General features: G+C 33.9%; 1 protein-coding gene across 2 annotated transcripts in view; it reads right to left on the bottom strand.

Annotated features, from left to right (window-relative positions):
• The window catches only part of SLCO4C1 (solute carrier organic anion transporter family member 4C1), a 72,611-nt gene that overhangs the window by 18,040 nt on the left and 28,336 nt on the right, over positions 1–26,235 (bottom strand). For both annotated transcript variants that reach the window (XM_077757111.1, XM_077757112.1), the window contains exons 3-8: positions 14,113–14,295; positions 9,492–9,588; positions 7,067–7,188; positions 4,433–4,551; positions 2,202–2,346; positions 1,643–1,838 (exon numbers count right to left, since the gene is read on the bottom strand). In XM_077757111.1, coding sequence (XP_077613237.1) covers positions 1,643–1,838; positions 2,202–2,346; positions 4,433–4,551; positions 7,067–7,188; positions 9,492–9,588; positions 14,113–14,295 — 862 coding nt within the window. The remainder of the gene's footprint in view (positions 1–1,642; positions 1,839–2,201; positions 2,347–4,432; positions 4,552–7,066; positions 7,189–9,491; positions 9,589–14,112; positions 14,296–26,235) is intronic.

The following is a 26,235-nucleotide window of genomic DNA, read 5'->3' as shown; positions in this document are numbered from 1 at the left end:
AATTTGAGGCCACAGAAGAAAAAAATCTGACAATGTTTACCTCCTTGGCAACATTAAACTCTATCCCCATCTATATTTATATCTAAACAAACTCACACACCTCAAACTGACACCTTCTGTCTTGTCTTTCCTTCCGATTAGGCTAAGGGCAGCTTATCTGGTAGGAACTCTTGTTTAAGGTAGAAAATAGCACAGAGATTCACATCCACATCATTCATTTTTCAAGGTAATTAAACTAGTGGTAAACTATCCAGAACTTTCTGTTCTAAAAGGAATATACAAAAAAACAAGTGGTTTCTTGAGATACATTTGGGTAAAGTTTATAAGTGTAAAAGTCAGGTCTGCAGTGCTTACCTGTACCTATCTTTCAACATTTCCAGATACTTTTTTATTTACAGAAACATGACCTAAGTCCCATTCGAACTGATTCCTGAACCTACTAGCCTTTACTTCCTAGCATTTATACCTAACACATTCCCTCTGCCTTTCCCTCTTCTCAAACCTTTATCTCTCAAAGCTCTTTGTATCCTTAAAAAGTGTGTAAATTCATTTATTATACCATAAAACTTTTCCTGAATCTAAGCAAAAGATCCTGAAAATCTCTCCTTCTTTTGAATTTCATAGCCCTTTGTATATCTCTCATTACCTAAGGCACTGTTCATTTACCATTTTCTTTCCCAATCTCTCCTGCTACATTGTAAACTCCTTTAGAGCAAGGATTTTTCAGCAGGGGGATGTAGTCAAAAAATGTTGAATGAATGTAATGGAGCTGAACTTAACACTGCTTTAGAATGCTCAGCATTTCATTAATGTAAAAAAAAAAAAAAAGACATGAGCAGCAACTGCAAATCACAATCATTACTGGAAAACTCATTCAAACAAAGTAGACTCTATTTAGGTTATCTGAATGCCATATTCTACAAAACTGTGCCAAACTGTGGAGTCCTTGACCTGGAGGGCCATCTCCCTCACCAGCCTCAAACACATTCAGTGAAACACTTAAAGCAGCACTGCAGGCTATGAATGCACTGCTGTGCAACATCCTCCAGCTTAATCCCCTAATTCATGATTTAGGATTTCAAAACTAAACATACAAGGCAAAACTAAATACCCAAAGACAAAATGGTCAAGCCAATTATAGGTGGAAACATGTTTATAGGTCATGACAAGAAGTCACTTATTTCTTTACAATAAACACAAGTTTCTAAAGTGGACACAATAATCATTAGTATAACCTAGGATGAGGCTCATTCTAATTTCTCTCCAGATTATTTTCAACCACCCAATACATGAATTTCACCATAGAGACATCTCCATTTTAAAAGACTTAAATCAATAGCAACATATGAAATTCTCCCCAGTATGTGAATCCCTTCAGGCCAAGATTCCGTTATTTTAATCTTTGTATCCCTGAACATAGTACCCAGGATAGAATACTTTCTCCTTAACTGCTCTCTGAATAAATACCCAACATTTAATAAGATGTCATATTACTTAAGCTAACAACAACAAAAACCCTATATCTTCTTATAAAGGAAAAAGCCAATCTTTCATTATTTAATTTAAGAAAGAATATACTTGGAAATACACACATGGGTTTTTACTCTCATATTAATATAAAAAAGCACTGAAATATATTTACCCATTATATGATTCAGACACACCGGCAAATGGCTCATTTTCACAGTTGGCATAAACAAATACAAAACTCAGCACAAGAGCAACTAAAGATGTGAGCAAAGCAAACTTCATTGTGTTTTTACATGTCATTTTGAGTTTTGAAACAAGGACACCACCTAAAATCTGACCAAGAGCAGCTCCAGGAATTAAAACAGCTCCTGATGAGAAAGAAGACAAAGTGAGTGAGAAAACATACAAGTGTACTCAGTTACTCACATGGCAATTGGGAAACATCAAAAACAACCACCAGTAAGTACTATTTTAACATATGAATGATATCATGCGATTTATAATGTTTTGAATATTAAGATCAACAAATATTCTCTTAGCTATATATATAGCCTCTGTATTTCTTGTTCATACAATAAACTGCCGAATATCAGAAAATCTGAAACTTTTATCAAAATCAGTAGTTTAAACTTCAAGAAGTGGGCTATCCAAAATGATATATTATTCTAATGAAAATTTAGTGTAGTAAAGTAAAATTATTAGATTAAATTTGAACAAAGAAAATGGTTTACCTCCAAGGGTAGCTGCAAAGCTGGAAGACAATCCAAATTGATTTTCTATAAATTTAGGTAAAAATGTAGCAAATCCAGTAGTAATTAAGGCTTCTGAAGAAGTTGAAAAAACTAAACACATAAAGACAGTATTCCTCAACAAACTCTAAAGAAAAAATATAGTTCATCAAATGAATAACTATGATTATACTGCAAAATGTAACATTAGAATGGCAGCATGATGAATGGCAAATTTTTAATAAATACAATATATTTATCTATAAAAGTTAAGCATTTCCTCTAGCATAAAAATGGAATATTAATAGCTTCATATACGCAATACTGAGAAAATTTATATGTGGAGCATGTAGAGAATTGACAGGTGATTGATTCAACAGCAGGGAGACTGTCTTTATCATTTGCAAAGAATGGGGTAAAGGAGATAAAAGCCAGGTTGGAAAGGTTCCCTTCTCCAGCCTACTATAAATGTCCATACATTAAATCTACCCCTTGTCTGAATTATTTTAGAGTGTTTTGAATTCCTGTGTCTACTAAATGAAGAATTTGGCTATCAGCATAGATGAGAATGGTCTCTTAGTATCAAATTTGTATTGTTCTATGCGTAAAGGACTCAGTAGTTAAGAAACAGATAATTATAGAGTTTAGCAATTTTAAATAGGTGATATGTTGCTAGACTTCTCAGAATCTTAAGTAATCAAAGGAGAGTATAGAGATCAATTAATCTAATATATCTACCCACAAAGTGAAAACCAAATTATAGTTCTGGAATATTAAGTGAAAAAAAAATTTCATTAAATCAAGCAAAATACACACCCTTACAACCACACACAGGAGTCATGAAGAGGCAAGATATAAGAGTTAGAAGTCAGATCCAGGTGACCTAACTTAAGAATATTAGTAGTGACAAAAAAGAGAAAAAGTACCTGAATGAAAACATTCAATAATTTTTAAAAATAATAACAGCAGAAAATATTTAAATCTTCAGGTTGAAAAAGATAATGGAATCCTAGAAAGAATTAATGAGAAAACACACATACTTAGGCATAACCTAATAAATTGCCTGAAATCAAAGATAAATGAAAAAAATTATAAATTTACAGATGGAACTAAAAATTAGTCACATTAACTTGGAAGGAACTTCTCAACCACAACACATTTAACTAGAAAAGAGTAAGATAACATCCATAGACTTCTGGGACTAAAAGAGTATAATCAGAAAATGTCCATTTAGTCAGAAATATCATTTAGTATTCAAGGATACTTAAATGCTATTCTGTCTAAGGAAAACTAGCAGTAAAATACTGAACCCAGAGCGATATGAATCAGATGGAGACCTCAAAGCATGAAACCATAAGAATAAAAAAAGCAGCAGTGAATAATAACCCTTGATGGTAATATACTTAAAACCATATAAAATAAATAGAAATATATGACACAGAACATAACTATTACAAAAGAAAACAGTAGTTGGAATTAAAAATCATGAACAATGTCAACAAAACACAAGGATGCACCTGCATGGGAGGGAACAGAGTTGAAAGGTGTTATAAATGGACTAAAAACATTTCAGGCTTTCATTTAAGGAGAAAAGTGAAAATGACTGAGAAGGAAATAATTTCAAATCTTGAAAAGGTAAAATTATAAACTCCTGTATGTACAAAACTTTTATGATGCTAAATGGAAAGAATGTTTTTCTGTGCAATAAAACACAACAGATCATAACACTTGTTTCTTTAATCTCAAATTCAAACCAAGTAACCACTAACTGCCACCTCTTTCACAAGGGAAAAATATTGGTTTGACATTCTCAAATATATATTTACAATTTAGTGATAACTGATTGATCTATTACATAAAGGAAATGGCATGGAATAATGAACTATAGTGCTAAAGAGAAACCAGTGAATATTGATATTGCCATTAAGACAACTCATGTTCTTTCAACCATTCTATCCTGGAAAAGTTCTCATTTACTCAAAGCATAATAAAATTAAATCTGAGGAGTTATTTATTTATAAGACCTAGAACTATAATAAGTAAGCAAAAATGCATTATGAAAATATTTGTGTATACATATTTATTTATATGTATATGTAATATATATATCTACCTATTGATATGTGGAGGAGGGTGTGTGTGTGTGTGTGTGTGTGTGTGTATGTGTGTGTGTGTGAGAGAGAGAGACAGAGAGAGAGAGAGAGAGAATGTGTAAGTGTACAGTGTTATTTTACCTTTAGAGCAGCTGGAAAATCTTTAAAGCTTGTTCCAAAACTCTCCTCACTGTGTTTTAAGGAACTACTCTTATCCTGGTGAGTCTGGGAAATTCTTTCACCTTGAATCTTTGCTGTACCTAAAAAAATAGTAAATACACTTGCTCTATCACTTCATTCTTAATTTTTAATGTTTACTTTTAGGTTTTTTTCATTGTTTTAAATTTTTTATTCTCAAGTTAGTTAACATGCAGTGTAGTCTTGGCTTCAGGAGTAAAACCCAGTACATATAACACCCATTGCTCATTCAAACAAGTGCCATCCTTAATGTCCATCACCCATTTACTCCACCTGCCCCACCCCTATCAACCCTCAGTTTGTGCTCTGTATATAAGAGTCTCTTATAGTTTGCCTCCCTCTGTTTTTATCTTATTTTTCCTTTCCTTCCCCTATGATCATCTGTCAAGTTTCTCAAATCCCACATGAGTAAAATCATGTGATATCTGTCTTTCTCTGACTTATTTTGCTTAGCATAATACCCTCCAGTTCCACCCGTGTTGCTGCAAAAGGCAACATTTCATTCTTTTTCATCACGGAGTAGTATTCCATTATACATATATATATATGTATATATATATATATATACATACACACATACACACACATACACATATATATACACATATATATACACATATATACACACACACACACATATATATACACATACATACACACACACACACACACACACACATATATACCACATCTTCTTAATCCATTCATCAGTTGATGGACTTTAGGGCTCTTTCCAAACTTTAGCTATTGTTGATAAGGACTACTATAAACATTGGGGTGCATGTGTCCTTTCAAATCAGCATTTTTGTATCCTTTGGATAAATTCCTAGTAGTGAAACTGCTGGGTCATAAGGTAGTTCTATTTTTAATTTTTTGGGGGAACCCCCACACTGTTTTCCAGAGTGGCTGTACCAGTTTGCATTCCCACCAGCAGTGCAAGAGGGTTCCTCTTTCTCCTCATCCTTGCCAATAACTGTTGTTTCTTGTTTTGTCAATTTTAGTCATTCTGACCCGTGTGAGATGATCTCTCAGTGTGGTTTTGATTTGTATTTCCTTGATGATGAGTGATGTTAAGCATCTTTTCAGGTGTCTGTTTGCCATCTGGATATCTTCTTTGGAAAATTATTTATTCTCCCTCATTTCTTCACTGGATTATTTGTTTTTTGGGGTGTTGAGTTTGGAAATGCTTACTTTTAAACTGACACACACTTCTATAAGTATATAAAACCATAAGAAGCCAGTTCTTCTGTCAATAAAATTGCACAAATATCAATCTATGTAATTTGTTTTGAGTGCTAGTATTATTACTATTTGTTAAGGAAGTTCAAACCAGTCTAAAAACTAAGACACAATTCTGTTCCAATGACATATTTATCCTCTTTATTTAAAAATATCTCTTAAATTCTTCTTTTCAAATGGTTCTCTTTTTCATACATTATATATTAAACAAAGTATGTCTGAAGTTCTTTTCTTTTAACTCTCTTTAATTCTAATATGTTTTGCAAATGAAGTACCATGTATTACCATGTATTACCATGTTGCCTTGATTTTTAATAATAGTACTGTGAATAAATTTGAGAAAACAGTAAATATATGGAATTATAAGTTGGATGCCCCAGGGTAGAAAAAAATCAGTGAGTCCAACTACTGCTACTCTGCCAACTTTTCTTTTCTTTTCTTTTCTTTTTTAATGTTTTATTTATTTCTAGGAGAGAGAGAGAGAGAGAGAGAGAGAGAGCGTGAGCAGGGGAGGGTCAGAGAGAGAGGGAGTCACAGACTGAAACAGACTTCAGGCTCTGAGCTGGCAGTCAGCACAGAGCCTGACGCAAGGCTCGAACCCACGAACCGCGAGATCATGACCTAAGCGAAAGTTGGCCGCTTAACCGACTAAGCCACCCAGGCGCCCCTACTCTGCCAACTTTTCTTTTGCCCACTCCCAAAAGTTAATCATCTACCCTTTTACATGTAATAGAAACAACTATTTGATCTTCAGCCTAGAGAAAAATACTTTCACAGATAATTTGAACTATGTAATTATACAGAAGCAAAATTTTACAGAGAAGAGGAATGGATATTCTTTTCTATTTATCTTTTCTTTTTGGACAAACTGTCTAATAATGAAATATGGTGAAAAATGAGTATACTACAGCATTACTTTTATGACAATTGGAAAAAAAGTACTTGTTCTGTCATCAACAAATAACATCAGTGATTTAAGGCAGATTAATTACTGGTTAGTGAATAACTGAATACAAACTAATAGTTTGAAAGACGCTTGTAGCTTGAATATACATAAAGCAAGATTCCAGACAACACACAAAAACAAATTTAGTTAAGTATATAGTAAGAAAGTACCCATGTATAGTTTTATTGCTTTTATTAATTGGAAATAAAGGAAAACCATAGGCATTAAGATTGCTAACCAGTATTTCCTAAAGACAGATGTTCAAAAGTTTACATAGTCAGACAACTGAAGTTCTATAAACAATGAATTTTCTAGGGTTCTTATCAATTACACAAAAAGCAACTGTTGGCCTAGAATTGTAATACAACTCTGATTTTAAAGAAAATGATTACCTGGTAAATGTTTTGGGAAGCACAAAAAAGGAATTATCAAAGACCAAGCAAAGAGCCAACACAGAAGAAATCCAATCCACCATGCCCCCAGCCATCGTGGATCATCTTCAGTAATATCTATGCTATATGACAAAAAAACAAAATGTAAAAGTCAACTTTACCTTGTTCATTAAAATTTATTTATGATAATCATATACTTTGTAATTCAGTGCATATATAGGAGAATATTATTATAATTTTAACATTTTAAGTGGAGTCATTGGGATGAATCACACAAGAGAAAGCAGACATAAATAAGAACTATAAAATGGCTTACAAAGTATTTCAAAATGGCAAAATGACATAAAAGTGTCAAGTATTTAATAGTAAATACATGTATACTAAATATCTGAAAGCATACATAGAATTTCTAAATATTCTTTACCTAATTTGGCTAAGTTTTTCTTCTCTACTATACTAAATACATCTTATAGCAAATCACTGATCTGTGTTAAAAGCACATACACTGTGTTTAATTAAGGCATTCACTTAAACATAACATTCTTTTATTTTATTTATTTACTTATTGAGGTATAATTAACATATAATATTATACTAGTTTCAGGTATACAATATAATGTGATAGTACTATCCATTATAAAATGTAAATCTATTTAACATCTGTCACCATAAATAGCTGCAGAAGTGTTTTCTTGTTTTGAGAACTTACAAGTGTTACTGTCTTAGCAACTTTCAAATATTCAGTCCATTAGTTCTAACTATAGTCATCATGTTATATATTACATCCCATGACTTATTTATTTTATAACTGGAAGCTTGTACCTTTTCATTCCTTTTACCTATTTCCCCAACCCCCTACCTATAACGTATAACATATAACATATCCAAATAGTAGTCACAAATTTGTTCCCTGTATTTATGGGCTTATTTTTTGTTTGTTTCTTTGTTTGTGTTTGTTTTGTTTTGTTTTTTAGATTCCACATATATATGAAATCATATAGTACTTGTCTTTCTCTGTCAGACTGTATAAAGTTCTTAAAGTAATTTATTAAGTGTTTTATAACAGTTCCCATAGTTTTAGATCAAGATATTTCTGAGGCTCCTGGGTGGCTCAGTCGATTGAAGGTCTAACTCTTGATCTCAGCTCAGGCCTTGATCTCAAAGTCATGAGTTCAAACCCCACATTTAGCTCCATGCTAAGCATGGAGCCTACTTTAAAAAAATCTATATATATAGGTTTCTCTCTCAAACATATCATTACTACCACTCATGTAATTCTCCACTGAAATTTAAAAGCTTTCTTAAAAACCCAGCTTTCTGTTTCAAAGACTTCCTCTGCACCTCTTTTTATGCAGTCTAAAAATTAACTAACAGCTCAAAGCTAACTAACAGCTTAATGGGACTAACAGCTCAAACAGCAAATCACATATCCATGACCACATTTTCTATTCATTACTCACAATCACAAAAAGGATTGTGCAGTTTTACTTCCTAGTGGTATAATGAGAAAATATGGCCTTCCCAAAGGTTCCTAACTTCTCTATATTTCAGAAAAAGAGAAGGTAACTCAGTGGTTAAAAGGGAGAGTTGGGAGTCAAAAGACCTACTTGGATTTATGTCTTAGCCTCTTACCAACCTCTGTTTATCAACTACCTTATAGGATTATTAAGAGAATTAAATGAAGTGGTATGTAAAATAAAGTAACACACAAAACCAATAGAAAACTATAGAAAATAGTATGGGATAAATAAATATTACCTATTACTATGCTCTATGGCCACAGTTGAAACCATACAGTTGCAATTCCTATGACCATATCAAAGCTAGTACAGCACTTAAGTTTGAGAATCATAGACTTTTGAGACTTTTCAGGCTATCTACATCTAGCTAAATATACTAAAAGCACAGTTAATTTTTATTAAATTCTTCTTCCTGAGCAATGCATGAAATCTTAGAGGTGTATTTTGAAAATTTTCACAGATTAAGCACCCTTATTATAAATGCATTATGATAAGGAGTGGTGTAGCATTAATTCATAAAGTGCAGAAAAAGTATTATATAAATAATGTGTGTATTCAGTTTGCTTCCTGAAAAATCCCTCATGCTATCTGAGAAAATACTTTGAAAATGTTCTATGATGTTAACATTACTAAAATAAAATAAAAATGCACGGGCACCTGGGTGGCTCAGTCAGTTAAGCATCCGACTCGGCTCAGGTCATGATCCCGTGGTTTGTGGGTTCGAGCCCCGCGTCGGGCTCTGTGCTGACAGCTAGCTCAGAGCCTGGAGCCTGTTTCAGATTCTGTGTCTCCCTCTCTCTCTGACCCTCCCCTGCTCATGCTGTCTCTCTCTCGGAAATAAATAAAACATTAAAAAATTTCTTATATAAAATAAACATGTAAAAGAAAAAGAGACATTGCCTTGCCTTTGTCCCATGCCCACATCAATGTACATGGTTAGCAGCTGTCCTCCCAACACATAGCCAATAGCAGGGCCTAGTATTGACATAGAATAGCCAATTCCTAAAAGAACAAAGACATTGAAAATGGTCAACTGTACAACTGTGCTTTGAATAGTGAATACTGCTTTGAATAGCTTACAGTAGTGAAGACAAATATTTTACAGTAGAAAAACCATGAAATAATTAGAATTACATCAAAATTATACATATTTTCAGTAAAAAAAAATTTGAATGGTACCACTTGTCAAGTCAGAGGTTAAAAAATATTTTAAAAATAAACAACTATAAAACATATTTTAAATATAAACACTACGTAATTCAATGTATAAATAGACTATAATAATAACTGCAATAAGCCTAACAACTATAAATTCATGGAAAGTTACATAATGTTACTCAATGGCAGAGGTAGTACATCTACTACTACCCTTTGTGGATGGTGATAGTTACTATTTACAATTCTTATGGAAGAAAATAATGTGAAATAAGAAGCCTTTTCTACTCTGTAGACACTCCAAACGCATCTGTATTTTGCACCAAAGCAGCTGATTTTAAAACCTGGATCTCGTCATTAGTCTGTGTCATACAAGTAAGCCATTAATTTAAACTCCTGCACTTAGTGAATCTTCCACTTTAACTTGCAGCAGAAATAAACGGACCTTATTTCTCTCAGATACTTAAATTTTTGCCATATAGAACATTTAAAGTTTTGTAAAAAATATGCGTATATTAGTATCTTCATATATTACCACCTTCTGAATTTTTTATTAACCGCTGAGATTCTTATTCTCATACACAACAGAACAAAATATAACATATCCAAAGCTAAGCATGTGTCAATGGCAAAAATGACTTCTATACTTGACCAAGTCTCCAAAGTAGAGGCCATGCAAGATGACCTGAAAACATATAAGAACTCTGAAGGACTAAAGTTAAGATTCTGAAGAAAGACATCTAAAAAATTGAGACTGACTTTTTTTTTTTTTTTACATATATTTGTTGATTCTATAAGAGACCCTGGGGGTTAGCTAGTCTCTGGGAAGGAGGGAAACCAAAACTGCAGTTCAGCCCTAACTTGGGAATTAACTTCCTCTACCTTATACTTTATGTTGGCACTTAGGAGGCTATACTCTAATAGTAAAGGTGAGTTAGAAGTAGACTTGCTCACAGAGTAAGTACAGCTTTGCTTCAAATAAACTCAACTTGTGAAGTCAGATAAAGGGCATCCCAGATTGCAGTGTTCCCAAGTATACCAAAGATTGGAAATTTATTAAAAGACAGAGTGAGGTTTGGAAAAAAGTTGTAGAAGTATAAAACATCTTTGTCAAAGTTAAATGAAAGAGGTCCACAACAGATTACTCAAAACTGTAGATTATCAAACTGGAAAATACAATTCAGTCAGTAAATATTTATTGAGAAGCACAAAAAATAAAAACAAAGGATAAAAAATACAGAAAAGGGTAAGAGATGAAGAATACATTTTAAAAAAGGCTTAGCATACGTGTAATTGGAGTTGTAGGAGAAGAGATAACAACAGGACAGAGGTTATATTTAAATGAATAATTATAGGAAATACTCTAAAGCCAATGAAAAGTACCAAACAACATATTTATGAAGTCATATAAATCCAAAACAAGTTAAATAAAAGGAATTTGTACCTATACACATCATATCAGTAAAACTGAAGAAAATCATATCAAACAGGAAAATCTTAAAAATGGCAACAATATATAAGAAACATTAGAAGTGAAAAGACAAAGAAACAGTATTTTTAAAGTACTGAAGAAAAAAAAAATCAATGGTCAACTTGTCATCTATTCCCAGTGAAAATATTTATGAGGGAAAAGTGTTAAAAAAATAATTAGAGAGTTCTAGAACCTTTTGGTGATAATCAGGAATGTGATAAAAATATCAATTAACATTGAAATTTCATAAAATCAAGTTTGCATATAAGCTTATTAGTGGATGAATAGTAAAAGAATATACACCCAGGAAGTAGATAAAAGAGAAGAAAGACAATAATAAATACTAAATTATCAAAAAGAAAGAAAAAAGGCCAAAAAACAAGGACAGCAAATAGAAAGCACATGTTAAGATGAAAGATTTAAACACAAAATAACAATAAAAGAATTAAAAAGTTGGAATTAAAGAACAAAGATTGTTAAACCCAAAGAAAACATCAAAGAAATAAAGGGTGAATGGCCTGGAAAAGATTGTGAGGATTGAGATGTTATATTAACTACTTTTTTTAATTCACCCTAAAAGGTGGAAAATTTTGACTCATTTTTTTGCTCCTTTTTGCCTTGTTACGTATAAAATATGTTTAATAGAACATTTTTACTTATATTTATCTACCAATAATAGATACTGTTTTAAAAGAAAGAATGGAGGAAGATTCTGGAAATGGGGAAATAAAGACATAAAAAGCATAAAATAGGAAGGATTTCATGCAACAAAATCTAAATATCTACTAAAAAATACTGGTTATCTGAAATTGTAAAAAATCAGGTATATAAGATACTATAATTAAGTGTTCATGTCTTCCTTAAATGAAAAGATAAAATTAAAATGTATTTTCCAGTTTTGTTACTTTTGTTGTTTTCCTTTGTTCTCAAAAATTACCATTTGATGAATTCCTACAGAATAAGAAAGAGTTAACATAGAAGACCTATGACTGTTAACTTTAGAAAGACCAGTTTTTAAGGCTGGCCCTTGGGTGTCTTTTGGGATTTATTTAACTGTCCAGAGGGATGCCATCATTCCCTAACTAACAAGAGGTCCTGCTTCACGGTGCCTATACTGTAAAAACAGTATAGTTTTGCCAACCACATGTATTCCTTTTAAGAGTCTAGAACTTTCATACATGCTAGGCAAAGGGTCCCCATATGATCAACCCCAAATAAAATCCTTCGGTATTAAATCTCTAATGAACTTAACTGGTAGAAAACATTTTAAACTCCTTGCTGACAGAATTAATTGTGAACTGTATGGCTCCACTAGGAGGAAGCTCAATCTTGGAGGCTTGTACCTGGTTTTTGTCTGTACTTTTCCTTGTGCTGATTTACTTTGGCATCCCTTTGCTGTAAGAAATCATAGCCATGAATATGATTATATGCTAAGTCCAGCAAGTCCTCCCAGAGATTTATCAAATCTAGGACAGTCCTGAGGGCCTCCACTCCAACTACCATGTTTAAATAATTTTTGAAAAACTTCCTAATTTTGTGTGTTACTAAAACATAAAGATTAAAATTGTTTGAAGAGAATTATTGATCAGAAGAGGACTTCAGAAAGGAAATCTGTTATACTGGAAAAGTGAAAAGCATCATTACTAGCTAATTGAAATAAAAGCATTACTATTTAGTGAATGAAAGAGAAGCTCTACAGATCAGCTATAACTTGTAGAGAGAGACAATGAGACTTTGCAAAGAGACCAAGACAAAACAAGTAGAGAAAACAATTAGAAGTGTAGTGGTTTTCATATTACAAAAGAGCCTAAGTAGATGTAGTAGTCTCTATCAGGACTGCTTTGAACATACTTGACTTCCAGTGACTACAGCATTAAATTCTTGTTATACACTGAATGTTTGTGTCCCCTCAAAATTCCTATGTCGAAACCTAGGATGTAAGTTTCCAGTGGGATGGTAGGAGGTAGGATCTTTGGAACTGATTACATCACCAGAGTGGAGCCTTCACAAATTAGATTAGTGCCCTTCTAAGATGCCCCAGAAAGCCCTTTCTTACCAGTCTGCCATGTGAGGACACAGGAAGATGGCTGTCTATAAACCAGGAAGTGGGCCTCATCAGATACTAAATCTGTGGGTACTCTGATCTTAGACATCCCAGGCTTGAAGGCCATGAGAAATAAATTTCTGTTGTTTAGAAGCCAATCAGTGTATGGTATTCTGTTATAGCAGATTGAAAGAACTAAGGCAGCCCCCTATATTAGATTAATAAACTGATAACAAGAAAACTGATAAAATAAAATGAGAAACACATTAATTTAATGTAAGACCACACATAGCCTAGTAAGCTCTACCTTGCAAGAATATTACGGAACGAATTTAAGAGAAACTTACGCTATCAAATTTTAGATTCCGCACCTCCCCCAACTCCACCAACCTAGAACTGAGCCGTACATAAAAAGGATTAGTCTGAAATGAAAACACCACAGAGTTCTGGGTACTATCTTATGGTTTCTTCTGTTGACTCTAGTCAAGTCCATCCAGGATGTAGTAAATCAAGTAGAATGGCTAACTGAATCTCCCCACCCTGTGTAAATTAACCTGGAATTCAAGTAATCAGGACAGCCTACTGCTTGGATGGCAGTTCTAGCAAGGCTGGCATGCCTGGAACAGGATATAGAGCAGATTTCAACAAAACTCATAACCGCATTCAACTGAAGGATATGTGTCAATAAACAAACAAAAAGAGTAATAACTGCTCTATCTAATATTTAACGGAAATCTAATAGGAATACCTAGGAAATTACAACTTTTGATAAGCATATATTACGTTTTTACTTATCAATTTAAAAAGCAATAAAATGAAATGATACTGAAACATTTATTTTATAGAGAAAACTTACCTATATAAAGAGAAGATTTGTGTGTGGGCACAGAATCATCAATAAAAGCTGTTCCCAGGGTATAAAGAGGAGTTCCTCCTGTTCCCAGCAATAGTTGTCCCAAGATGAACACATACAAGTAGTTAGAAAGTGAAGAACTTGAAGAGGTGCAACTGGTTCTATTCCTTGTGGTTGAGCAAGTATCTTTAGGGGAAAAAATTAAATTGTAAATTTACAGAAATTTAGCTAATAATTTAAATATCGGTCTTTATAAATGAGACTTAACTAAAATAACCTTAATTTCTTTCAATCACTTCACTTTGATTAAATTGTTAAAATACATATATTACTAACGAACATTTATAAAATATTATCGTGTTAAAATATAGAAAATATGGAACAAAATTGAGAAACATTACTTTAACAATCAAAATTCACATTTTGGGGTAAATTAAGGTAAACACAATTGAAGCATGTGGTGCCAAGGAAGGAGTTTTCAGATTAAGGAAAAACAACAACAAAAAAATCCAAAAAAAGCCCTAGCCTTTATTTTTCTTTCCAAGTAATAAATACAGTATGAGCACCATAATGAATTCATCAGTCAATACCTTAAACACATGAGAAAAGTATACTTAGGTTATAGGATATTTTGTTAGAACAGTAATTTCTCAATGTTTATGACAAAGTCATAATATTTGAAGTTCTGCCTTATTCTTTATGGTAGCTCAAACTATTTTATTAATTTATTTTTTCAAAGCAAATTTGGCTCTGGAGAATATTCTTCTGAATATTGTCAAATGAAAAATGCTTATTTTTAAGATTTGATGAAAATCTTTTTAAAAAATCACCCTCGGAGTGCCTGGGTGGCTTAGTCGGTTAAGCGTCCAGCGTCCGACTTTCGCTTAGGTCATGATCTAGCGGTTCATGGGTTCGAGCCCCGCGTCGGGCTCTGTGCTGACTGCCAGCTTGGAGCCTGGAGCCTGTTTCAGTCTGTGACTCCCTCTCTCTCTGACCCTCCCCTGCTCATGCTCTCTCTCTCTCTCTCCTAGAAATAAATAAAAATATAAAAAAAATCACCCTCAAAGACTAGATATTATAGTAAATCTAGTTTTCCTAAACTCATGGAATAATATTAATAAGCAAAGATGCTTATTAAAAATATATTCCGAGCCCAGGACACCTGAATGGTTCAGTCTGTTAAGCATCCAGCTTTTGATTTAGGCTCAGGTCATGATCTCACAGTTGTGGGAGCAAACCTTGCATAGGCCTCCCACTTGAGCCTGCTTGGTCTCTCCCTCTCTCTCTGCCCCTTCCCATCACACTCTCTTTCTCCCTCCCTCTCTCTCTCTAAATAACGTTTTAAAAATCTATATATTACCAGACTTTTCTCTGAGAATCTGGTGTAATATATAGGAATCTACATTTTAAGAATGGCCTTAACTAATTCTATTTTCATTTCCTTAATATCAGATTAAGATTAATTCCTGAATGATGTAAGACATCCCACCTCCCAAAGCACCAATCCTGAAGATTCTTTAACTGGTTCCTGGCTATCAAACTTTCAGATGCAAATTATATGTATAAACTATTTGTTTGTTCATTTATTTATTTGTATTTGAGAGACAGAACATGCAAAAAAGTGGGGAGAGGAGCAGAGGAAGAGAGAGAGGGAATCTTATGAAGGCTCTATGCTCAGCTTGCAAACTGACCATGGAGCTTGATCCCATAGCTCTGGGATCATGACTCAAGAGTCAGATGTCAACCGATGGAGCCACTCAGATGTCCTTGCATAAAATATTTACTTTTTTAAATTTAAAATATATCTTATAATTTTGTATATATTCAGATTATAAGAGGTTGATGAATATTTGGGCAGATAATTTGTATCTATAACTGGACTAAATCTGCATTATTTGTGTTATCTCCCTTACCATGTCAGATATATGAACTGTGATTTCTGGTTTCAATATTCACTTTCCTGGAGTTAGTAGATCAGACTAAGAATAATCTATTATTATTTATTACATTGCAGAATTAAACATACTTACAGGTATTTTTTAATTTATTATTTTTCCCATTTCTTTTTTATGATATATAAATATATTTTTCTAGTAATCTGGTAGGTATTTTGACTATGTGAGTATTCTCTGGGATTTTGGTGTTTGGTTTTTTTCCAGAGGAAGTAATTACATCATTTTTAACAAACATGTTTGTTTAAGTAAATTAAATAGCACAGAAGATCAAGAGAAAAACAAAATTCTCCCTTCCCCCTGCCTGCCTCCACTTTATGCTCTTCCCTGTAACTCAGAGGTAATGACCATTGTTAACAGTTCCTTTTATTTGTTTCAGACATTTTCTCACACATTCACATGTTTTATATCCATTTACTTTTTTATACAAGTACGGTCATACTAAATATACTACTGCTATACTCAACAACTTCCAGTTTTCACTTATCTCCTAGTCATCTTTGAAATTTAACTGTATTTAAATTTCTTTGTTGGTACTTTTATAACATTCCACAGCATAAATGTCTTCTAATGTCTTTACGTAATCCACAATTTACACTTAACAATTAATAACATAACATATATCGGGGCACCTGGGTGGCTCATTCAGTTAAGCGTCCAACATCAGCTCAGGTCATGATCTAGCAGTTCTTGAGTTCAAGCTCCACATCATTCTGTCTGCTGTTAGCACAGAGCCTGCTACAGATCCTCTGTCTCCTTCTCTCTCTGCCCTCCCCTGCTCATGCATGCTCTCTCTCTCTCAAAAATAAACATTTTTTTAAAAACCACATATTATTATATTGTACATATATTTAGGTCATTACAAACATGTTGTGGTAAGTATTTTTACCACTTCCTTGGCATATTCATGCAAGCCTATTTGTAGTAGTTTCCAAAAAGTGGAACTGCTAAGTCAAAGTGTATAAATATTTATACTTTGATATTGCCAAACTACCTTATCAAAAATTTAAACAAATATGCAGTCAACACAGCAACACTCTGCATAATAAAATTAAATTACGACCAATCTCATTGGTTAAAAAATATCACATTTTTTTCAATTCAATTTTTAAGGTCATCAATACATTCAAGCATTTTTATTTTATTAGCTACTTACATATTTTTTCTATGAATGTTTCAAATTTACTTCATAGGTCCCGATATTTGACTTATAAAAGCCTTTTTTTCTCAAAAGTAACATACAAAGTAACATGATCTTATCCTAACACTTTACAGTTGACTGGTGAACAATGCAGGGGTTGGAACACCAAACCCTGCACAGTTAAAAATCCATGTATAACTTGTAACTTCCCAAAACTTTACTAATACCCTGCTTTTGATGAGAATTGTTGCTGATAAACAGTTAATTAACATATATTTTGTATGTTACATGTATTATATATTATATTTTTACAGTAAAGTAAGCTAGAGAAAAGAAAATGTTAAGAAAGTCATAAGGAAGAGAAAATACATCTCCAGGACTGTATTTATTGAAACAAACCTGTATGTATAAGTAGACACACAATTTAAACACGTGGTTTTGCGTTTTTCAAGTGTATTTTTAATTCATATGTAATATAGTTTAGTGGGAGAAGACAGGGATGTAGCATTCTGTTGGACTAACCAAAGAGCCTTTTTTATTCAAGACACTCAGTTTTATGTCACTAATCTTTGCAGTCTTTCTCTGACTCAAATCTTTTGTAATTACTTCAGTATCTAAGCTTTGAGATATCAATATCTCAGCCCAGCTATGACCCATTTCACAGTACTGCATAAATGTTTAATAGTTAACATCTTCTTTTATCATTTCCCCCCAAATAAACAAGGCAAAAGATCTACTTGTGAATACTACTATATCCAATATACTACTCTACTATTTCTGAATAATTTGTTTCTATTGCTTTTCTTAGAATTGATAAAAAGAAATGACATACGAAGCCACAGAAAGGCATGGATGACTCTTAAGTGCATATTGCTAAGTGAAAGAATCCAGCCTGGGGAGGTGAGATTAAGATGGTGGAGTAGTAAGTGGTTTGCCTCATCCTTCAAACACAGGTAGATAAATATCTAATCATTCTGAACACCCAGGAAACCTGTATGAAGACTGAGACACCAAACTGCACAACTAGAGAGAAAGAAGAGGCTACACTGTAGAAGGTGTGGAAGTGTGATTTAGGGTAGAAAAGGATCACGGGTACTAGTGAAGAGAGGGGAGCTTTGATCACGGAGAGAGGAGAGAGAGAGAGATTGGTGGGGGGTAGGGAAATGGCAGTGTACAGGAGATAGCACAAGAAAAACACTTCCTTAAAAGTATGGACTGATTATTGTGAGTTTTTTCAACCAACAGAGCTCATAAATTGGAGTTTTATAAGTCTTTGCTGTGGTAGTGTGGAGCCCAGCAAGTGCAGATGTGCTCCTGTGGAGGATGGTGGAGGCCTGAGAGTGGATGGTGCAATCTGAGGATCCCCTGGAACACACTGTGAGGACGAAGTTTTTCCTTCTTGAAGAATATCTGGGAGAGGTGTCATTACCTCTCAGGGAACAAAAGAGCCAGCAGGCTCCACTGCACTGTCCCATTCCTTAGCATAGGGGAAGAGACATCTGCTAAGGGTGGCAAACTTGGATTCTGGTTTTTTTGCTGTGTTTTAAACTCCATGCCCCTGCCTGTTGGTGTGACTGCACTTCTGGGACAAACTGGCACTCTCCCCAATGCAGCAACCCTCCCTGAGAGGACCAATACAGGTCCACGCCATGCTGGCTCCCTAAAGTTTGGAGTTTTGAAACTCAGTCAGTGTGCCTGAGATAAAACACAGATGCACTGCACTGCTGGGAAAGCAGACAGCCCAGACACAGACAGGGTGAAAGTAGGGATTTGAGGGAAGCCTGGGAGACATGAAGGGAAAATGTTTGCTCTTCTGTGAAGGCTTCCTGGACAATGGTGGGAGCAAGCTTCCCTCCCCAGGGAGGAAGAAGAGGGTTGGCATCATTTTTTTCACCCACCCATCAGCATGGACTGACTTTATGGAGCACCAACAGTGAAGCCCTCAGCCACTACACCAAGGCCCACACCTCTCCACTCTGCAAGTGCTTCATTACTAGGGCATGTGTGCCTGAGAATCAGAATAGCGGGCTCTTCCCCCCAAAAGACAAGCACAAAACTCCCCCATACACATGCCAAATCAAACCAGAGAGGGCTGCAAAGTTTCAGTTCTAGTGGAAATAGGATATGGCCTCTTTTAACAAGCAGACCAGACAGAGCATACCTAGTTAAAACCTGCCACACTCTGCACAAGATCCAAGTGCTTCCTACTGCAGGCAAGAAAAACTCTGCAGAAGACTGCCCTAAAAATGAGCAGACAAAACACAGCAGCAAAGTGCACATAGCATACACCAGAGACCTTTCTTGAAGCACCAGACCCTGACAGTATATGACCTCTTCTTCATAAAGCCATTTTTCTAAGGAGCAGGAAACACAGAGGTTTTCCTAACACAGAGAAGAAGAGACCTAGACAAAATGCCAAGATGCAGGAATTCATCCCTAAAGAAAGAACAAGAAAAGGTCACAGCCAGGCATCTAATCAAAATAGATATATGGAGGGGTGCCTGAGTAGCTGGATCGGTTAAATATTGGACTTTGGCTCCGGTCATGATCTCATGGTTTATGAGTTTGAGCCCCATATCAGGCTCTTGCCTGTTAGTGCAGAGCCCGCTTCAGATTCTCTGTCTCTCTCTACCCCTCCCCCACTCATTCTTTCACTCTCATATAAAAACATTAAAAAATATATATATATAAGTAATATTCCTGATCCAGAATTTAAAACAACAATCATAAAGATACTAGCTGGGGTTGAGAAAAGCATAGAAGACACCAGGGAGTCCCTTACTGCAGAAATAAAAGATGTAAAAACTGGTCGGGTCTAAACTAAAAATGTTATAACTAAGATGCAAAGTCAACTGGATGTAATAACCATAGGATGGGAGAAGCAGAGGAATGAATTAAGTGATACAGAAGATAAAATTATGAAAACAATGAAGCTAAAAAGAGAGGAAAAGAAATATATTAGATCACGAATGTAGACTCAGGGAATTCAGCAACTCCATAAAGCATAATAACATTCCTATCTTGGGAGTCTCAAAAGAAGAGAGGAAAAAAGAAGACAGCAGGAAGTTTATTTGAGCAAATTATACCTGGAAATTTTCTTAATCTGGGGAAGGAAGCAGACATCCAAATCCAAGCACAGAGCTCTCTCATTAAAATAAAAAGAAAAAAGCAGGCCAACACCAAGACATACGTAGTCAAATTTGCAAATTATGGACTTAAGGAAAAGATCCTAAAAGCAACAAGGGAAAAGAAATCTCTACCTTACAAGGGAAGACAAATAGGTTAGCAGCAGATCTATCAACAGAAACTTGGCAGGCCTGAAGGGAGTGACATGATATATTCAACATGCTGAATGGTAAAAATATGTAGCCAAGAATACTTCATCCAGCAAGGCTGTCATCTAGAATAGAAGAAGAGATACAGAGTTTGCTAGACAAACAAAAACTAAGAGTTCATGACCATTACACCAGCCTTGCAAGAACTGTTTCCCTTGAATAGGAAAGAAAAACTGAAAGTGACAAAGACTACAAAGGAACATGGAAAATCACCAGAAACAGTGACTTTACAGGTAATACAATGGCCTAAGTTCGTATCTATCAATAATCACTCTGAATTGAAATGCTCCCCTTAAAACATATAGGGTATCAGAATGGATAAAAACAAACAAACAAAAAACAAGACCCATCAATATACTGTCTACAAAAGACTCATTTTAGACCTAAAGACACCTGTAGATTAATAGTGAATGTACAACCATTTAAAATGCTAATGGACATCAAAAGAAAGCTGGAATAGCCATACTTATATCAGACAAACTAGATTTTATTTTATTTTTTTAATGTTTATTTTATGTTTGAGACAGAGAGAGACAGAGAATGAGCAGGGGAGGAGCAGAGAGAGGGAAGGAGACACAGAATCCGAAGGAGGCTTCAGGCTGTGCCGTCAGCACGGAGCCCGCCCTCATGGACTGCGTGATCATGACCTGAGCCAAAGTCAAACACTTAACTGACTGGGCCGTCCAGGCTCCCCAAACTAGATTTTAAACCAAAGACTGTAATAAGAGATAAAGAAGAGCACTATATCATAATAAAGGGGTCTATCCAATAAGATCTAACAACTGTAAACAATTATGCTCCCAAACTTGTTAGAACACTAATATGTAAATCAATTAATCAGAAACATAAAGAAACTCATTGATAATAAGACAGTAATAATAGGGGATTCTAAATACCTACTTACACCAATGGAAAGATCATCTAAGCAGAAAATCAATAAGAAAACAATGGCTTTGATTGACACATTGGACCAGACTGATTTAACAGATACATTCAGAATATTTTACCTTAAGGCAGTGGAATACACATTCTTTTAAGTGCACATGGGATATTCTCCAGAATAAATTACATACTGATCAGAAATCAGGCCTGAACAAATACAAAAAGACTGAGATTATACCATGCATATTTTCCTACCTATGAAATTTGAAGTGAACCACAGGAAAAAGTTCAGGAAGACCAAATACATGGAGGTTAAAGAACATCCTACTGAAAAATAAATGGGTTAACCAAGAAATTAAAGAAGTTAAAAATACATAGAAGCAAGTGAAAAATGAAAATACAATGGTCCAAAATCTCTGGGATGTAGCCAAAGCGGTCGTTAAGAGAGAAGTATATAGCAATACAGGTCTGTCTCAAGAAGCAAGAAAATTTCTCAAATATACAACCTAACTTTACAACTAAGGAAGCTAGAAAAGGAAAAACAAATAAAGCCTAAAGCCAGCAGAAGAAGGGAAATAAAGATTCAATTGGAAATAATGTAAAAACCAACCAACAAACAAAAACAGTAGAATAGATCAATGAAACTAGGAGTTGGTTCTTTGAAAAAATTAATAAAATTGATAAACCCCAAGCCAGACTTAACAAAAAGAAAAGTGAAAGGATCAAAATAAATAAAATCACAAACAAGAGAGGAAAGATCTCAACCAACATCACAGAAATACAATTATAAGAGAATATTATGAAAAATTATATGCTAACAAATTGTCCAATCCGGAAGAAATGTATAAATTCCTAGAAACACATAAACTTCCAAAACTGAAATAGGACTGATAATCAGCAAAGAACTTGTATCAGTGTAATTAAAAATCTCCCAACAAACAAAAGTCCAGGGCCAGATGGCTTCTCAGGGGAATTACATCAAATATTTAAAGAAGAGTTAATGCATGCTCTGATCAGTTTTCCAAAAAAGTAGAAATGGATGGAAAACTTCCAAATTCATTCTACCAGACCAGCATTACCTTAATTCCAAAACTGGACAAAGACCCCACTAAAAATGAGAATTACAGACCAATATCTCTGATGAACATGGATGCAACACTTCTCAGCAAGATACCAGCAAATCAAATCCAACAGTACATTTAAAGAATTATTCACAGGGCACCTGGGTGGCTCAGTCTGCTAAGCACTTGACTTCAACTCAGGTCATGATCTCGCGGTTCGTGGGTTCCAGCCCCGCATCAGGCTCTGTGCTGACAGCTAGCTCAGAGCCTGGAGCCTGTTTCAGATTCTGTGTCTCCCTCTCTCTCTCTGACCATCCTCTGCTCACGCTTTCTCTCTCTCTCTCTCTCAGAAATAAAAACATTAAGAAAAATTTTTTAAAAAATTATTCCCTATGATCAAGTGGAATTTATTCCTAGGCAAGGGTGATTCAATATTGGCAAATCAATCAATGTGATACACCACATTAATAAAAGAAAGAATAAGAACAATATGATCCTCTCAGTAGATGGAGAAAAAGCATTTGACAAAGTAAAGCATCCATTCTTAATAAATACCCTCAATAAAGTAGGGATAGAAGGAACATATCTCAACACCATAAAGGCCATAAACAGAAGACCCACAGCTAATATCATCCTCAATGGAGAAAAACTAATTTTTCCTCCATAGTCAGGAACAAGACGAGGGTATCTACTCTCACCATTGTTATTTAACATAGTACTGGAAGTCCCAGCCTCAGGAAACAGACAACAAAAAGAAATAAAAACGCATCCAAACTGGCAAGGAAGAAGTCAAACTTTCACTATTCGCATACAACATGAAACTCTATGTAGAATACCCAAAAGACTACCAAAAAAATGCTAAAACTAATACACAAATTCAGTAAAATCACACAATACAAATCAACATACAGAAATCTGCTGCATTTCTATATTCTAATACTGAAGCAGCAGAAAGAGAAATAAAGGAATCAGTCCCATTTACAACTGCACCATAAACCATAAGATACCCTAGGCATAAACCTACCCAAAGAAATAAAAGATTATCCAAGACTCTGAAAACTATAAAACACTGATTTAAAAAAAAAAAAAACTGAAGAGGACACAAAGAAATGGATAAGCCTTCCATGCTCATGGATTGAAAGAACAAATATCATTAAAATGTCTATACTATCCAAAGCAATACATACATTTAATGCAATCCCTATGAAAATACCTCCAGAATTTTTCACAAAGCTAGAACAATCCTAAAATTTATATGGAACCACAAAAGATCCTGAATAGCTGAAGCAATTTTGAAAAAGAAGAGCAAAGCTAGAGGTATCACAATTCCAGACTTCAAGCTATATTATAAAGCTGTAGCCATCAAGACAATATGGTACTGGCACTCAAACAGACACATATAGATCAATGGAACAGAAAATAAAATCCAGAAATGGACCCACAACTGTATGGTCAACTAAGCAGGAAAGAATATCCAATGGAAAAAAGTCTCTTCAGCAAATGGTGCTGGGAAAACTGGACAACACGCAGAAGAATGAAACTGGGCCTCTTTCTTACACTATACACAAAAATAAATTCAAAATGGATGAAAGACCTAAATGTAAGACAGGAAACAATCAAACTCCTAAACAAGAACAGAGTCAGAAGCCTCTTTGACCTCAGCCACAATAACTTACTAGACATGTCTCTGGAGGCAAGGGAAACAAAATCAGAAATGAACCATTTGGACCTCATCAAGATGAAAGGTTTCTGCATGGTGAAGGAAACAATCAACAAATAAAACTAAAAGGCAACTGATGGACTGGGAGAAGATATTTGCAAATGACATATCTCATAAAAGGTTAGTATGCAAAATCTATAATGAACTTATCAAACTCAACACCCAAAAAACAAATAATCCAGTGAAGAAGTGGGAAGAAGACATGAATAGACATTTCACCAAAAAAGACATACAGATCGCTAATAGACACATGGAAAGATGCTTAACATCACTCATCATCAGGGAAATACAAATCAAACCAACTATGAGATACCACTCATACCTGTAAGAATGGCTAAAATTAATAACACAGGAAACAAGAGATGTTGGCAAGGATGCAAAGAATAGGGAACTCTCTTACACTGTTGGTAGGAATGCACACTGGTGCAACCACTCTGGAAAGCAGTATTAAGGTTCCTCAAAAAATTAAAAAATAGAACTACTCTACAACCCAGCAATTGCACTACTAGGTGTTTACCCAAAAGATACAAAAATATTGATTCAAAGGAAACATATACCCCAATGTTTACAGCAGAATTATCACCAAGATCCAAATTATGAAAAGAGCCCAAATATTCATTGACTCATAAATGGATAAAGAAGATGTGATATATATATATATATACCATAGACCATATGGACAGAGCTATACTGTATGTTTAACATACAGTCTCTCTCTGCCCCTTTCTCCCACTTGTGTGCTCTCTCTCTAAAATAAAGTTTAAAAAATAATAATAAGGGGAAATGGTTGTGGTATACTTTGAAACTCTCTATATATTTTCAAAATTATTCTGTATATCTAAAATTGTTCTAAATAGCAAGTTTAGCTTAAAAAAATTAAGTATACAATAAAACAACCAATTACAACCAAAGACTTACATTTTCATAAAAATTAAAAATTAAAATATATAGCAACAATTTTAACTAAGCAGATAGTATGAGATATAAGAATAGACAGAAAAATGTAAAAAAGAGACTTTAATTTCAATTTTTCTCAGTCCAAGAGAGAAAATTATTAAAAATAAGCAAGGATACATTGTATACACTGTATGTTAGCTAACTTGACAATATTTATATTAAAAATTAAAATTAAACAAGCAAGGATAGATAAGACCTAAACAATATTATCAGTAACATTGCATTTAGGGAAACATGTCAAATTTTATACTGTGATAAAATTATGTCTTCTATTTTTAGGTCCCAAGGACAACTCTAAAAAAAAATCTGACCAAATATTATGCTATAAAAATATCTATCTATATTCCAAAGAGTAGATAACAATAACATTCTATAACCAAAATGAAATAAAGCTAGAAATTTATAATACAATAGAAAATGAAAATGAACATAAAAAATTGAATTCAAAAAATGTAAACTAAAAAAAAATTTTAACTCATATTATTTTTGGATCAAAAATTTTGGAATTCTGAAAATGTCAAAAATTATAATACTAGAAAAAACATATGTCAAACTTCATATGCTACAGCTAAAGTAGTACTTACAGGAAAGCATCTCATTCAAACAAAAAAGAACCAAACAGAAAAAGGAAAATTAAAATTAAAAATATAAAATAAGACACACATTAATGAGTTACCCCCAACACTCATACTCCTGGAGCAAGAAGAGCTTATGATAGAATATCTATGGAGGAAATAAAATGCAAAAGAATATCTGGAAAAAAGATACTAAAAAGGCAAACAATGAGGAGGGCTCCCTAATTAAAGCAATAAAGAATTTAAAATGACTAGAAATATGATTAATGAAATAAAAAATAATGTTAATAAAAAGTAAATCCTTTGAAATAACCAGTAAAATAAGCCACTGGCTAATGTAATGAAAATTACAACTATATAAATACATGGAAAAAAAGGAAATGAACTAGAAGAAGATGACTTTTTAAAATTCACAAGAGACTACTTAGAGCAAATTTCTAGCAAATATATTTGAAAACCAAAAAATTAATTCCCAAGACTAAAAAGTTTCAGAGATCGATTTT

Source organism: Crocuta crocuta, unplaced genomic scaffold (assembly GCF_008692635.1).
Source record: "Crocuta crocuta isolate KB4526 unplaced genomic scaffold, BGI_CrCroc_1.0 scaffold1819, whole genome shotgun sequence".
In the NCBI taxonomy this organism is placed as follows: Eukaryota; Metazoa; Chordata; class Mammalia; order Carnivora; family Hyaenidae; genus Crocuta; species Crocuta crocuta.
This window is presented reverse-complemented; position numbering and strand designations above follow the sequence as displayed.